We start from the raw sequence: 16,216 nt of genomic DNA, 5'->3' as shown, positions 1-16,216 counted from the left end.
GCTAGAAAGATATTGGGGCTCAGAGAAGACAACTTTAGCTAATCCCATGGCCCATCAGGATGGTGCGGAGAAGATCTGGGTTCCTTCCCCCCAAACTGAGTCAGGATTTCCTGGCCACAGAAACAGGCTTCTTGCACAGTGTTGATTTCTCCTTGCTCCAGATTGAGGTGATCCTGGGTGCCGCAAAGGATGAAGGTGCAGGCAGGCACCTGCAGTTTACTTTTCTCCTTAGAGACCTTGGGTGAATTGTTTGGCCTGTTGGAGCCTCATTTTCGTCCCCTATAGAATGGAGTGAATGCCAGCCGTGCCCACATGTGACAAGTTCATTGTGAGGCCCAAACAAGTGCAAAGTCCAGCCCCTGCACACAGTAGGTGCTCACATCCAGACCTTTGTGTAGCCTCCTCATTGCTGCATGATCCAGGACAAGGCCTTCCCAGCCATGAGTGGCTAAGCTCACAGCAGGGCTAGGTAGAGTGGACAGAATGGGCCAGAGGTTGTGGGTGTGACCCTGGGGGCTGGGCTACCTCAAGGGGCCATGCTGCCTGGTTGACTCCCTGCAAACTTAAAGGTCAAGTGCAGATGTCCAGCATGTGATGGGGTCCCTGCTCCCTTCCCTTCCCGCAGCCCCCTTTTCCTCCCACCTCTCTCTGCTCTCACAGGAATGACACTAAGAGGGCTTGGCTCTGCCCTGCAGCCCAAGGGGGAGCAGGCCTGCCTTGGTCTGAGGGGGAACTGGGGTCAAGGGTACCTGAAATTGGTTTCCTTGGAGTGGTTGTCCACAGGCCGTTGGGAGACAGGCTGTCCCGAATCTCAGATAGCCTTGTTTAAGGAGTTGTTCTGACCGAGAGATCTCACTGCCATCAGTCCATCCACGGAGCCCTGCCGACCTCGAGATAAAGACTGACTGTCTTTGCCTGGCATTCAAGGCCTTTCTGTACTGTCCTTTTTCCTGCTGCTCCATCTGTTTGTACCCAGGAAGCTGGCCCTGTCTTCTGCTTGTCATTCTTGTTTTATTTCTATACTTGTTTGAGAGGATAGATGGAACATAGAACTTGCCCAGACGCATGTGCCACTTAATCCATCTGGCTTTTAGGTGGGTACTGGAGAATCCAGCCCAAGTCATCTCTCCAGCCCTGTCATCCTTATTCCCTCTTCCAGCATCTCCACCCTTTGAACTCCTACACAGTCTTAAAACCCTAGCTGAAGCATCCCTTCTGTGACTCCTCACACGCCTGGTCCCCCCCCTTAGTCCTTTGCCCACCAGTTTATTCTAGACAGTTATATACTCCTACTCCCCAGGCTCAAGGGCTTTGTTTTCACCACCCAGGGTCAGGCAGAGCAGAGGACCCATGAGTTTGGTAAAGCAGGTTGGAGGTGTCTCAGGACTCTCCCTGATGTGACAGGAGGTTCCCCACTCTGGCCACTTCCGTAGCCGCCCAAACCCTGGGTAACCCTATGAAGTGGGCCCTGTGTCTGATCAGCTTCCTGTCTTTAGGCCAGGAAGGGGCTCTGGGCAGGGGGCAGGATAGAGGGGTGGGAGGAAGCACCCTCAGTCAGGTGTCTGAGCCCCCTAGCCAGCTGAGGCAAGAGGAAGAGCTGCTTCCTGGCAGCCCTGCGAGCAGTGGAAATGACTCGCTCTGGAACGAAGTCCAGTGAATGATCTAGGAGCCTGGCCTTTCCTGCTTCCTGGGGGCCAGGCCCGGAACAGGAAGGGGCTGAGGTCCTAAGGTAGCCACAGGGATGGGGTGGGGTAGGTAGCCCTTTGACAAGGGGACATCCTGAACAGAAGGCCAGATAGTCAGCTGGGGAAGGGGTGTTCATAGTCAGTCAACACACACTGATGGCTAAGCAGATAAAATCGCCATTCCTAGCCAGCTCCAAGCTGCCCTAGGCAGGGTGGAGGACCTGACAGGCTGGTCTGCGCTACCAGGCATGCGGGCAGTGTGCTCACGCTCTGCCAGGCACTGGGCCAACCTGTGGAAGAATTCTTAGGGAGCCTGGCTTATAGTGCCAGACTTGGGGGTGTGACGCTTCCTGCAAGAGGCGGTGGATGCCAGGGTTTGGAGCACTCAGGACAGGCTTTTCCTGGTGCCCAGTGGGCACTGGCCATGTGTGTGCTTCTCACACAGTGTTCTGTCAGTGAGAACACAGGTCCACAGGGCTGTAGCGCCTTAGCCTGGGGATGTAGCTCAGGTGGTGAGTGCATGAAACTCTGGGTTCAATCCCCAGCATTACATAAAACTGAGCCTGGTGGTACATGCTTATAATTCCAGCACTTGGGAGGTAGAAGCAGGAGGATGAGCAAAAAGGTTCAAGATCAACTACATTTTGAGTTTGAGGCCCGGGCTACACAAGGAGGGGAAAGAAGGAGGAGGAGGAGTGGGGAGAGAAGAACTAGAAGTAAAGAGATGAATGATTTGCCTGGGAAGGAAGGTTGTGACCATTGGGGAAGGGACCATCTGAACTGCCCTGTCTTCCTGTGCCTGCCTCTCAGCCTGTTCACCTGGCTTCTTCAAGTCTGAGGCATCCGAGAGCCCCTGTCTGGAGTGCCCGGAGCACACACTGCCATCGTCCGAGGGTGCCACCTTCTGTGAGTGTGAGGAAGGCTACTTCCGGGCACCCGAAGACCCGCTTTCCATGCCCTGCACACGTGAGTATTGTAGAGGCTGGGGAGGGGGGTGGCTGGTCTGTCTGGGTGGCACAGGGGTCCCACTGACCTCGATCCTCCATACAGGTCCACCTTCTGCCCCGCACTACCTCACGGCTGTGGGCATGGGTGCCAAAGTGGAGCTGCGTTGGACGCCCCCCCAAGACCGTGGGGGCCGTGAGGACATCGTCTACAGTGTCACCTGCGAACAGTGCTGGCCAGAGTCCGGCCAGTGCGGGCCGTGTGAGGCCAGCGTACACTACTCGGATCCCCCACATTCCCTGACCCGTACCAGTGTGACTGTTAGTGACCTGGAGCCGCACATGAACTACACCTTCACTGTCGAGGCCCGCAACGGCGTCTCAGGCCTGGTGACCAGCCGCAGCTTCCGCACTGCGAGCGTCAGCATCAACCAGACAGGTGAGCCCAGGGGGGTTGGGGACTTGTGCCCTGGGTTTTGGTGGAGCCTGCCCAGGTGAGACTTTAAGACAGGCAGCCATGTCTCAACCGTTCAGTGAGAACAAATGATTAAAAGTGCTGCATTTGCTGGGAATAGTGGCATGTACCCATAATCTTGGAACCTGGAGGTAAGGCAAGAGGGTCAGGAATTCCAAGGTCATCCTCAGCTACATAGCCAGTTTGAAGGCAGCTTGTGCTAGACAAAACTCTGTCTAGGACTGGAGAGATGGCTTATTGGTTAAGGCACTTGTCTGCAAAGCCTAAGGACCCAGGTTTGAGTCTTCAGAGCCCATGTAAGCCAGATACACATGGTGGTACAAGCATCTGCAGTTCACTTACAGCAGTTAGAGGCCCAGGTGTGTCCAATCTCTCTAATAAACAAACATATAAAATAAATAAAATATTTAAAACTGGGCGTGGCGGCACATGCCTTTAATCCCAGCACTCCAGAGGTTGAGGTAGAGGATCACTGAGTTCGAGGCCACCCTGAGACTACAAGACTACATAGTGAATTCCAGGTCAGCCTTGGCTAGAGTAAGGCCTTACCTTGAAAAACTGGACAAAACATAAAAAACTGAAATGCAGCCAGGCATGGTGGCACACGCCTTTAATCCCAGCACTTGGGAGGCAGACGTAGGAGGATTGCTGTGAGTTCAAGGCCACCCTGAGACTACATAGTGAATTCCAGGTCGGACCCCACCTGGGAAAACCAAAAAAAAAAAAAAAAAAAAGAAAAAAGAAAAAAGAAAGAAAGATAATGATAAACACTGTCTTAAAGGGGGAAAAACAGCACACCCTCTGAGGCTGCCTTCCAGCTGTGTGACCCTGGGCAAGTCACCTAGCCTCTCTGGGATTCAAAATTCATCTGCAAAGTACAGACTGTTGTAATAGTGCTGTTGCAGATTTGGTCAAGTATATCATATATTGGGCCGGGGTGGTGACTCGGTGCCACTCAAGCATAGGGATCTGAGTTCGGATTCACAGAACCTAAGCAAAGGCAGACATGGTAGTGGACCAGCACTCCTGCAGGGAGATGGGAGGCAGACCCAGGAGAATCTCAGGGAACTTGCAGTGCAGCTAGCATGGCGTATGCAGTGGTGAACAAGAGACTGTGCCTCAAACGAGGTGGAACGGCGAGGTCTGACACTCAGGATTGTCCTCTGACCTCACACGCATGTGCTCACTTGTGGACACACACAAACATTTAAAAACAAAAGACGCTGGGTGTGGTGGCGCACGCCTTTGATCTGAGCACTCAGGAGGCAGAGGTAGGAGGATCTCTGTGAGTTCGAGGCCACCCTGAGACTCCATAGTGAATTCCAGGTCAGCCTGATCTTGAATGAGACCCTACCTCCAAAAAAAAAAGTATGTAAGGCTCTTGGAGTAGTGTTTGGTCTCTAGAAAGACCCAACGGTTTTAGTTTTTAGTTAGATGTTCGTGGTTGGTTGTAGTGCGCCTCTGATGGCCCAGCCTTTGTAGTAAGGCAGGCTGTATCTGAGCTCTGTGCTCTGGAGCCAGAAATTCAAGACCCCGGGATGGGAGGTGGTTCATAGTCCTAGTCCTCCGTGCCCAGGGGTTTCTAACACACACTTCCTCAACTTTCTGTCCTGTCCAGAGCCCCCCAAGGTGAGGCTGGAAGGCCGGAGCACCACCTCACTCAGTGTCGCCTGGAGCATCCCTGTGCCCCAGCAGAGCCGCGTGTGGAAGTACGAAGTCACCTACCGTAAGAAGGTAACGCTGATGGCAGTCCGCCTTGGCCAGCCACCTGAATCTCTCTGCACCTGGGGAAACTGAGGCCTGGGGTCTCCCGAGGCAGTACAGCAGAGCTTTGCATTCTCAGGGTGGGCTCTTTGGGGTTGGGTGGCTCTAGGTTGAATATCAGTTTTCTCCTCAGCCTCGATTTCCTCTTCTGTAAGTCCATAAGTCTATTAAGTCAGACATGCCTATAATCCCAGCACTTAGGTGAGGACAGGCATGTCAGAAGTTCAAGGTCATCATTTGCTACATAATGAATTTAAGACCAGCTTGGGTATGTGAGACCCTATCTTAAAAAAAAAAAAAAAAAAAGCAGTGGGGTGGGGAGAGTGCTAGGGAGATGGCTCAGTCAGTGAAGTATGAGGTCTTGAGTTTAGACCCATGTGAAAGCCGTATGTGATGGTGTACACCTAAGATCCAGCATTGGGGACACACAGGCAGGAGGGTCCCTGGAGCTCGCTCGCTTTCTCTCTCTCTCTCTCTTTTTGTTTGTTTTTCAGGCTAGGGTCTCACTATGTAGTCTCAGGCTGGCCTCCAACTCACAGCAATCCTCCTACCTCAGCCTCAGTGCTGGGATTATTCGTGAGCGCCACCACGCCTGGCTTTCCCTGGAACTTTCTGATGAACTAGTCTAGCCAAGTCAGTGAGTTCTAGGTTCACTGAGAGACCCTGACTCAAAAACCAAGCCACAGGCTGGAGAGATGGCTTAGCAGTTAAGTGCTTGCCTGTGAAGCCTGTGGACCCTGGTTCGAGGCTTGACTCCCCAGGACCCACGTTAGCCAGATGTACAAGGGGGCATACGCGTCTGGAGTTCATTTGCAGTGGCTGGAGGTCCTGGTGTGCCCATTCTTTCTCTCTATTGGCCTCATCCTCTCTCTGTCTGACACTCTCAAATAAATAAAACAGGAAAAAAAAAAAAAAAGGCACAGCCAGGCTCAGTTGCATTTGCCTTTCATACTAGCACGTGGGAGGCTGAGGTATGATCACTGTGAGTTCCAGGTCAGCCTGAGCTAGTGTGAGATCCTGCCTTGAAAAACAAAATCAATAAGTAAGGCACAGAGTGACTGAGAAAGACCACTGAAGTCAGCATCAGGCATGCCTGTTCTCACACGTGAACATGAATGCACTCACACAAGGCTTCCAGTTGGTTGACGGAGGAGGGAAGCTGCCTTGCTGACTGGGTTCTCAGCGTGTAGTCAAGGCTCTGTCCTGCCCTCATTGCTGATCCTCTGCCTACCTTCACCCACAGGGGGATGCCAACAGCTACAATGTACGTCGCACTGAGGGCTTCTCAGTGACCCTGGATGACCTGGCTCCCGACACCACCTACCTGGTCCAGGTGCAGGCTCTGACGCAGGAGGGCCAGGGCGCAGGCAGCAAGGTGCATGAGTTCCAGACACTGTGTGAGTCAGGGGACCACGATGTGGGCCAGGCCCTGATCATGAACTAGACATCATGGGGGAGGAGAAAGCAGATCCAGGAATTTAGAAACGCCCCCTCCTGTCTGCCAGGGCAGCCTCAGGTGGGGAAAGACAGGATTGAGGCCTAAGGCAGAGGACCAGGGTATATGTTCTGGGCAGTTTTGTGGACAAACTCAATTTAGAGTGCTTGCCTAGCTTGCTCAAGGTCCTGGGTTGATTCCCTAGCACCACATAAACAGAGTGTGGTGGTGTTTAGTTCTGGCTCTTGGAAGGTATAATCAGGAGAGTTAGGAGTTGAAGGTTATCCTCAGCTAAATAGTGAGTTCAAGACCTGCCTGGGCTACATAAGACCCTGTCAAAAAGAAAGTCTAATCTTAAAAAGTCCTCACACCTGGGAAGGCTTCTCTCTCACCAGCTGTGGGACGGGAATTAACGCCCCCAGAAAACTGAAAATCAAAGCACCCACATAAAGCTGGGCATGGTGGTGCACGCCTTTAATCCCAGCACTTGGGAGGCAGAGGTAGGAGGATCACCATGAGTTTGAGGCCAGCCTGAGACTACAGAGTGCATTTCAGCTCAGCTTGGGCTAGAGTGAGAACCTGTCTCGAAGAAGAAAAAAAAAAAAAGAAAGCCACCCACATGTATAGGGCCCCAGGCATCTATCTTAGGTCCCCAAAGTGAGTCTTGGATGCAGCAGGGAGTATGGCTAAGATCTGGTGCGGGGTTCCGTATCATCAACTGGTCTTTGTCCACAGCCACGGAAAGTTCTGCCAACATGGCGGTGATTGGAGGCGTGGCTGTCGGTGCCGTCTTGCTTCTGATGCTGGCAGGAGTTGGCTTTTTTGTCCACAGAAGGTTTGTCAGCTCCACCCCCAAGCTCTTCGCGGCAAACACCAAAGGGGAAATTGTCAACAGTGTGTCTACGCTTCCTGGGAACACAGGCAGGAAGCGCCGGGCAGCTAAAATGAGGAAAGCCTTCATTATAGCTGCTCACGGTGCCACTGCAAGACAGGATTTCGAGCTATGGATCCAGGGTTACTCATTTCCTCCACTTTCCCCGTGCTCCCTGCCCAGATGAAGGCCAGCAGGACACTGGGTGCAGTGAGGCCCCGAGGATCCAGGGCAGGGTTGGGAGGGCTTCCTGGCCAGTGCTGGACGTGCTGACCCTGTGTTGTTTGACCTTCTAGAAGGAAGAACCTGCGGGCCCGCCAGTCCTCTGAAGATGTTTATTTCTCCAAGTCAGGTGAGCTGTAGCCCCCTCCCCTGGAAGTCTCCCCAGCTAGTGGTGGAGGTAGGGGCAGTTCCACTGCTTAGATGGGGCACTTTGGTTCTGAGCTAAACCTCTCAAGGTCCCAAGTGATTGTGACTTCCCTTCTTGTAGGGAGGGCTTCATCTCCCAGGGACCCCCCTCCCCAAACTGTGTGTAACTCCACCTCTTCTTTCTCTTTGCAGAACAACTGAAGCCCCTGAAGACATATGTGGATCCCCACACCTATGAGGACCCCAACCAGGCTGTGCTCAAATTCACCACCGAGATCCACCCGTCCTGTGTCACACGGCAGAAGGTGATCGGAGCAGGTGAGGCTAGCTGATGCACCTGCCTCGAGCCCTTTGGAGACAGGGGAGGGGCAGTGTGGCTCACTGAGCTGTTCCTTCCTCTTGTCCACCCACAGGAGAATTTGGGGAGGTGTACAAGGGGACACTGAAGACATCCTCAGGGAAGAAGGAGGTGCCTGTGGCCATCAAGACACTGAAAGCTGGTTATACGGAGAAGCAGCGCGTAGACTTCCTGAGTGAGGCCAGCATCATGGGACAGTTCAGCCACCACAATATTATCCGTCTGGAGGGTGTCGTCTCTAAATGTGAGGCCTGGGAGACACTTGGCCCACTGTGGAGTGAGGAGGGGAGAGGGACTGCTTGCTTGTTCCCTAGGGTCCTCTGACCCTGTGCCAAGCCGTCCTCCCTCTCATACTTGTGCCCATGCCCTGCAGACAAACCCATGATGATCATCACGGAATACATGGAGAATGGGGCTCTGGACAAGTTCCTGCGGGTATGGATGTTGTCGGCTGTGGTGGGAAGGGTAAGGGCTGGGGTGCCCAGAGCCACATGGAGCTGAGGGTCTGTGCTTTGCAGGAGAAGGACGGTGAGTTCAGTGTGCTGCAGCTGGTGGGCATGCTACGGGGCATCGCGTCCGGCATGAAGTACCTGGCCAACATGAATTATGTGCATCGTGACCTGGCTGCCCGCAACATCCTTGTCAATAGCAACCTGGTGTGCAAGGTGTCTGATTTCGGCCTGTCCCGCGTGCTGGAGGACGACCCCGAGGCCACCTACACCACCAGCGTGAGTTGAGGGACGGGCTCTAGGAAGAGAGAAGCAGCTCTCATCTCTCTTACTGTGGAGCAGGGACCGCAAGAAAGCAAGGATGATTCTAGAACCATGGAGGCAGGGCCTTGAGACCTGTGACCGTGATGGAGGGGGTGGTGGTAACTGAAGCTGGGTCCCTTGCAGGGTGGCAAGATACCCATCCGCTGGACAGCCCCAGAGGCTATTTCCTACCGCAAGTTTACCTCAGCCAGTGATGTGTGGAGCTACGGTATTGTCATGTGGGAGGTGATGACATATGGAGAGCGGCCCTACTGGGAGCTGTCAAACCACGAGGTAGGTCCCTCAAGACCGACCTTCTTGAGCCTCAACTCATTCCCTCAACCTTGGGGCTCCAAACAAGAGTCCTGGGACTAATCTGTATCTGGATGGAGACCACACAGGGGCCTGCCATGTGGAGGAGCCCTAAACAGCAAGCAGGGAGATGGGGCACGTGTGTGCAGTGTGCGTGCATGTGCTTGTGTGTTGTGTGTACATGTGTGCACACAGATAGGCCTGGTGACTCACCCAGCTTGGAGGCCCAAGAGGCTCAGTTTAGAGGGTCACATCCCTGCTGAGATCCAGGGCACAACAAGGCAGCTAAGTGAGGACATTGTATGTTGAATTAAGAAAGAAGTCCTGGGAGAATAATAGTAATAATAATAACAACATTGAAATAGAAGGACCCAGGCATGATGGCACACACCATTAGTCCCAGAGGCTGAGGCATAAGGAACTTCATAAGTTCAAGGCCAGCCTTGGACTACAGAATGAGTTACATGTCATCTTGTACTAGTGTGAGACCGGACCCTAGCTTGAACAAAAGCCAAAAAAAAAAAACCGACTGTCACCAGGGTACATTTGTGTGTGTATGGATATTAATCAATAAAATATTTAAAAGATTTGGATGAGAATTAAACACAAAAAAGAAGGGAGGCCCATCCAGCCTGTTTGTGGGGTTCCCCTCTATCTCTGTCTGGGACCTCTTGTTTTATGTGGCTGTCTGCTCAGGCTGCTCTCCTTCTCCTCCGCCCCCCAGGTGATGAAGGCCATTAACGATGGCTTCCGGCTGCCCACACCCATGGACTGCCCGTCTGCCATCTACCAGCTCATGATGCAGTGCTGGCAGCAAGACCGCGCCCGGCGCCCCAAGTTTGCCGACATTGTCAGCATCCTCGACAAGCTTATCCGGGCCCCCGACTCCCTCAAGACCCTGGCTGACTTTGACCCCCGGTGAGTCCACATTCTGTGACCTTGACAGTAGTAGCTAAGCCCACTTGGGTAGCGTGGGCAACTGAGGGAACCTGGAGTGCTGAGGGTCCCAGAAGTGATGCTGGGGGCCAGGGGCTCAGGGTTAGGGAACTGGCTTGCCTGTCGTGCACGAGGCACCACAACAGCCGAGGGTGCTGTGGTAACATCAGCGTAAGAGACGGTCTTACGCAGGGTGTGCGCTGACATCACACTCAGTCCTTAACATGTTCTGACTTACTGAAGATACTCCGACACAGGCTCCATAATTCCCTCTTACTGTAGGCACGGGTGATTGAATAATCTCTCCTAGCTGGCCTGAAACTGGGCTGGGATCGTGACTTCCTGGTATCGGTCTTGCTTGTAGAATAGAGGATCTGTAGAAGGGCTAGATGTTATCAACACTCGCCTTGGGCTGGGCTTCCTCATTTGCCTTGGGAAGAAACTGAGGCACGGGCAGCCCCCATGTACTTGTACCTTAGTTGAGGCGGGTGTGGCAGCCTCTCACAAGTGGGTCGGGGGTTCCCACTCCAGGGTGTCCATCCGGTTGCCCAGCACCAGTGGCTCGGAGGGGGTGCCCTTCCGCACGGTGTCCGAGTGGCTGGAGAGCATCAAGATGCAGCAGTACACGGAGCACTTCATGGCGGCTGGCTACACGGCCATCGAGAAAGTGGTGCAGATGACCAACGAGTGAGTAGCAGCCGCTAGGCGCACTGCCCGCTTGCGCAGCCCATCTTGACCCTCCGCCTCTGCCTGTGCTTGTTCTCTCTCCTTGCCTGGCGCTCTTCTCCCCTTCCTGTGTCATCCTCCAGAGTGGAAGACGTTAGTGGATGTCATCATCACATGAGCAGGGCCCAGCACTTCACAGCTCCTAGGGGCTTTCCAGTCCTGGCTAGCCAGGACCCAGAGTAAAGAACCTGCAGAGCCATCGCCTGAGTTCGCATAGCCAGTTGGGAGCAGTGTTCCTCCCCGGCTGGGATGGCCTGCTTGGTGCCGGGGAGAGGAGCTCTGACCATGCTGTCGCTCTCCAGTGCTCTTCCCCCACCCTAGCTCCAGCCTAGTGACCCTTCCCGGCATAGCCTTGGCAGGGACACCTCTTCCCGTCCCTGGAGGGACATGACATTATCCTCTTGGCCTTTTGTGCTTCTAAAAATAGTGGTGGGTCCCAACATCCCAGTTTGTGCAAGGTCGGAGGCTGGGGCAGAAACAGGCCTGGGGCTTGGGAGATTTTGGGAACTGTGTGGAGGGGTTGACCTGGGCCTTTCACAGTTCTGGGTCACAGAAGTTTCTGGACTTGGGCCTACATGTGAACATGCTGTAGGGCCTCTGGAGACCTCTCAGCTGGGATCTTGACCTGCTGGCCATGGCTGTAGTCATCCTCAGGGCATTGTGGGCCGTGGGGATTGGAGAGAGAGCCAGCCAGAGGAGATGCAGAGACACCGAGAGGAGATGGGCCCCAGCTCCAGCACAGCAGAGAACCCGCTTGGGCTCTGCAGACACACCTGGGTTCATGTTCACATCTGCTGCTTCCTTTCCGGTGGCCTTGATCAAATTAGGTCCAACGTTTTTTCTCTTTTGCATGTATGTGTGTGGGTGCACATGTGTGTTGGTGTGAAGGCCAGTGGCCAATGCCATGTCATCCTCAATCTCCTTCCATGTGATTGAGATGGGGTCTCACTCAACCTGGAGCCAACCCATTCAGCTAGACAAGTTATCCACAAGCTCCAGGAATTCTCATCCCCATTGCTGGGATTATAGGTGTATACCACCATTCCCCGGTTTTGTTTTGTTTCTTGGTTTTTTGAGGTAGGGTCTCACTCTAGTCCAGGCTGACCTGGAATTCACTATGGAGTCTCAGGTTGGCCTCGAAGTCACAGTGATCCTCCTACCACTGCCTCCCAAGTGCTGGGATTAAAGGCGTGCGCCACCATTCCCAGTTTTTATGTGGGTGCTGGGGATCAAATTCAGGTCCTCACACCTGCATAGCACTTTACCTACCAAGCACTCTCGGGGTCTTAATCCTAGATTCCTCTGTTTCCTTGGTGTCCTGGGCCAGCCCCCTTGGTTTCTCTAGGCCCCTCCTCTAGGACAGCACAGCTTCTCTTCTGGTGACCAGAGCTGAGGACAAGGAGAAGAGCTTACAGGAAACACGTGTTCTTAGAAGTATCCCAAAATAGCCTGGGGCGCCCCTCGCCAAGTCCTTTCCCACGAGCCTGGACAGGCTCCTGGATAGACGGACAGACAGGCTGTGTGCACGCGCAGGTTGTTTGGAGAGGGCCTGGATAAAGCCAGGAAGTCATTCAGTGCTCCTTCCTCCCCTCCCCCTGCCCACCCACTGGTATTCAGGGCTGGATGACTCACAGCCACTGCCCCCCCCCCCCCCCCCCCCCCCCCGCTTTTGCCCCTTTTCAAAGATGTGTGGTCTCAAAACACTTGGTTTTTCAAGGTAGAGTCTCTTGCCCAGGCCAACCTGGAATTCACTATGTATCCTCAGAGTGGCCTCAAACTCAAGATGATACTTCCTTCTGAGTGCTGGGGTTAAAGGTGTATGCTACCACTCTTAGCTTCAAAACGCTTTATTTTTTATTATTTACAAGCAGAGAGAGAGAGTGGGCACTCCAGGGCCTCTGGCCACTGCAAACAAATTCCAGATGCATGCACCACTTTGTGCATCTGGCTTTATGTGGGTACTGGGGAATCAAACCTCAGTTCTTAAGCTTTAGCCTTAACCACTAAGCCATCCATCTCTCCAGCCCTCAGAACACTTTCTAAACCTTTAGAGTATGTTGGCCAGGAATTCCAAAGGGAGGGAGACAGTGGCAGGAGGGTTCTGCTCTTCCCTAGAGGGTCAGGATCTGGGGTTTCACATACCACTCACTCCCCTGCCTGTCTCCCTCCTTCCTTGACCCTCGCAAAGGACCCGCTGCGTCTCCTGTGGTCCAGTGACAGTCTCGTCTCAGTTGGAATGTTCCCTGTGCTAATTTGGTTTGGGTGGGTTTCTAGCTAGATGGGATCTAAATAGTTTTGGAGGAGCTGATAAAAGGGTAAATGCACCCCAGAAAGAAAAAAAAAAAAAAAACAGCCCATCTCAGGACTCTTGCCTCCCAAACAGTGTCAGGAGCAGATTCAGGTCCCAGCCTAGGAGATGAATTCCACAGGACAGACAGGGGTAGGGGGTGAGGTGCCTGGGCCGTGACTCAGCCCCATGATGACATTCATGTGCTCAGCCATTCAGTTGATGGTGCTTCTTGGGGACATGTTCTAGCCCTCTCCTGGACCACACTCAACCTAGAGGCAGGCTAGGCATGGTGGCTCATGCCTCTGATTCAGGGAGGCTGAGGTAGGAGGATCTAGCCTTGGCTAGAGTTAAGTGCCTCAAAAGAAAAATCAGTGAATCTACTGGGCTCCGTCTCATGCAGATTCCCTCTCTTACTTCTAGCCTCCTGTGCAGTGGGTCTGCAGTTGCCCAGGACCCTGCTTTTCCCTGGAAGACCCCCAAATGCTTAGCCAGGTGTGGGAAAATTACCCCCAGCAGTGTAGGTGAGAAGTGTCACTTTTGTGGTAGGTTTAGAAGTTCTCCCCAAAATCTAACTTTTGTGTTTCCTACTGCCGCCGGAGCAGCCATCCCCCTCACCTGGGCCCGCCCGTCACTGCTCAGCACTCAGCTTTTCCCAAGCCTGTGGGAAAGTCATGTCTCCAGCATTGAACCATATAATTAGCTCTGTTTACAGCCAAGAGACGGCCTGTAAAAACCTGGGTGTTTTCATGGGCTTGGGCTGCTGGGTGAGGACGGTGGAGAACACTCCCGAAGTTAGCAACAAACCTCCCGCTGATGAGCTCCTGGGTAGATGGGGTTAGTGAGGAAAGGCCAGGGTAGCTTGACCCTGGTGGGACCCCCTAAATCCCACTGTCTGCACAGCACTGAAACTTTCCTTACTGCTGTCTGTCAGATTGTGGGGTCTCACTTGTTTGCAGGCCATCTGCCTCAGGTAACCTGGTCATTGGATCTGGTGACCCACTAGAGGGACCGAGAAAGAGAGGGGTAGTTGAGGTGGCAGGTGGGAAGATCCCTGGAGTAGAGGGGCTTTACATGACCCCCCCCCCCCGAATATCCTTAGAAAACAGACACCTAGCTAAAGATGTGTGGTGACACACATCTTTAATCCCAGCACTCAGGAGGCAGAGAGGTGGGAGGATCACTGTGAGTTCGAGGCCATCCTGAGACTCCATAGTGAATTTCAGGTCAGCTTGGGCTAGAGTGAAACCCTATCTCTAAAAAACAAAAAAAGAACAGCTACCTAAAGATGCCTTCTGCTGCTTGGGGGTGGGGGGTATTAATCTTCAAGACGGATTAAAAAACGAACGCCTAGGGCTGGGAGAGAGTTCATGCAAGCATGAGGGTCTGAGTTCAATCTCCAAAACCCATGTAAAAAACAGCCAAGTGTGACAGCCCTAATTTGCACTGGGGAGGTAGAGGCAGGTGGGCTCCAGTGAGTGGATAGCTCCTGTCACCCAAAGTTGTCCTCTGGCTTCCATGCACACACCTGAGCGCGCGCACACCTACCTCATGCCTTTTTAAAGATTTGATTGGAAGAAATCCTTCTGACTGTGGCAAGCCACTTTAGGAAGTGTATTTTGAGGCATAGTCAGTCAAACTGTAAAGCCTGGGCTGATCTCAAAGCCATCGGGAATCCTACCTCAGCCTCCCAAGTGCTAGAATTACAGGAGTGAGCTACCACGCCTAGCTTTAGCAAGCTTTTAAATATTTTATTTTTATTTATTTATTTACTAGAGAGAGAAATGGAGACAGAGAGAACTGGGTGTGCCAGAGTCTTTAGACACTGCAAAGGAACTCCTGACCCAAGCGTCTATCTGGCTTATGTGGGTACTGGGGAATTGAACCAGGGTCCTTCAGCTTTGCAGTCGAGTGCCTTAACTGCTAAGCCATCTCTCCAGCCCAGCAAGCTTTTAGACTGCGGATCCTCTTGGGCTTCCCTAACTGGACCTCTCTCACCCACAGGTCCTCTAGGCCCCTTCCCCATCCCCCTTTCCTTTCTGTCTCTGCCTCCCTCCCTCAGCTGCCCACTGAGCCCTGCCCCATCCCGCTCCCGTCCCTTAACTCTCCCTCTCTCCCTCTCTCCCTCCCCGCCCACAGCGACATCAAGAGGATCGGGGTACGGCTGCCTGGCCACCAGAAACGCATCGCCTATAGTCTACTGGGGCTCAAGGACCAGGTGAACACAGTGGGGATCCCCATCTGAGCCCTGACAGGGCCTCATGACCCCCCACCCCCGTCGGCCAACAATACTTGAAGAAACACGGTGGCTCCCTGCCAGCTCTGCACTGGGCCACCAGGAATCTTATTTATTTCCAGTCCCTCCTCATCGGTGCGGCCTGAGGTCTCTACTGTGGGATGCTCGGGGATGCTGGGCATCTTCCCTTGCAAAGGACCCAGCCAAGCACTTAGCATGTGCCATTGCATTCCCAGCATCCCCTGGGGCTGGAGTATTGCCAACTTCGGCATCTACATGGGACATTTCCAAATGGACCTCCCCTTTGTCTTCCCCAAGAAGCCACCTTTGGAAGCTTGGAGTAGTCAGGCCAGGACCACATGACCAGGGCACCTCAAGCCCCATACTCTGTGAGAGGACAGATCATGAACTTGGCTGGGAGGGAACCACAGCCATCCTTCAAACTTCTGTGCCTTCTACAGACCCCCGGGCCCTCCCCTCAGCCCTTGCGAGCCAGTCTCTTGCTTTCCTGGGGCCCTCTCAGGACGCTTGGTTGTGTTGAGGTTTTTTTAAAATATATATTTTGTACTTGTGGAGAGAATGAATGCACGGCAGGGACCCTGCCAGGGCTGAGGGCCCAGGACTTTCTGCGGCAGACATTCCTTGGCTGGGGGGGGGGGGGGCTTCAGGCTTGCAGAGGAGGCTCTGCCGCCACCCAGCAGCAACGCCTCTTGCCCCTTTAGACGACTGTCACCATGATGTCAGTGTTACGGATTTGTTTTGTTGGGTATTTTTTTTCAAACCTTAATTTATTATTTTTTTTATATTTATTGTTAGAAAATGACTTATTTCTGCTCTGGAATAAAGTTGCAGATGGTTCAAACTCATCTTGGCTCCTGTCCGGTCCTGGGTGCTCAGTGGGGTCTGAGCTGCTTCCTGTGGCGGGGCAGAGGTCACCCCCAACACTTGACTGTTTAAACAGAACTGCTTGCGCAAGGAAGCCCTGGGAGAGAGGGTGGGTGAGAGTGGCCAGGGTTCCAGGGAGCATGCCCCAGCCTCCACACCAGCAGGCCCCGTCACCTTTGAT

The 16,216-nt window shown here is 53.4% G+C and overlaps 1 protein-coding gene across 1 annotated transcript in view; it reads left to right on the top strand.

Annotated features, from left to right (window-relative positions):
* Window positions 1–16,016, top strand: part of Epha2 (EPH receptor A2) — a 30,175-nt gene extending 14,159 nt beyond the window's left edge. Inside the window, exons 4-17 of the mRNA XM_012948540.2 lie at window positions 2,496–2,651; window positions 2,736–3,068; window positions 4,723–4,838; window positions 6,112–6,265; window positions 7,039–7,138; window positions 7,471–7,526; window positions 7,736–7,861; window positions 7,957–8,145; window positions 8,275–8,336; window positions 8,420–8,629; window positions 8,798–8,947; window positions 9,690–9,883; window positions 10,433–10,588; window positions 15,054–16,016. Of these exons, the coding sequence (XP_012803994.1) occupies window positions 2,496–2,651; window positions 2,736–3,068; window positions 4,723–4,838; window positions 6,112–6,265; window positions 7,039–7,138; window positions 7,471–7,526; window positions 7,736–7,861; window positions 7,957–8,145; window positions 8,275–8,336; window positions 8,420–8,629; window positions 8,798–8,947; window positions 9,690–9,883; window positions 10,433–10,588; window positions 15,054–15,159 (2,108 nt within the window). The 3' untranslated portion in view covers window positions 15,160–16,016. The remainder of the gene's footprint in view (window positions 1–2,495; window positions 2,652–2,735; window positions 3,069–4,722; window positions 4,839–6,111; window positions 6,266–7,038; window positions 7,139–7,470; window positions 7,527–7,735; window positions 7,862–7,956; window positions 8,146–8,274; window positions 8,337–8,419; window positions 8,630–8,797; window positions 8,948–9,689; window positions 9,884–10,432; window positions 10,589–15,053) is intronic.
* Window positions 16,017–16,216: the final 200 nt, after the last annotated feature.

Source organism: Jaculus jaculus, chromosome 5, assembly GCF_020740685.1.
Source record: "Jaculus jaculus isolate mJacJac1 chromosome 5, mJacJac1.mat.Y.cur, whole genome shotgun sequence".
In the NCBI taxonomy this organism is placed as follows: domain Eukaryota; kingdom Metazoa; phylum Chordata; class Mammalia; order Rodentia; family Dipodidae; genus Jaculus; species Jaculus jaculus.
This window is presented reverse-complemented; position numbering and strand designations above follow the sequence as displayed.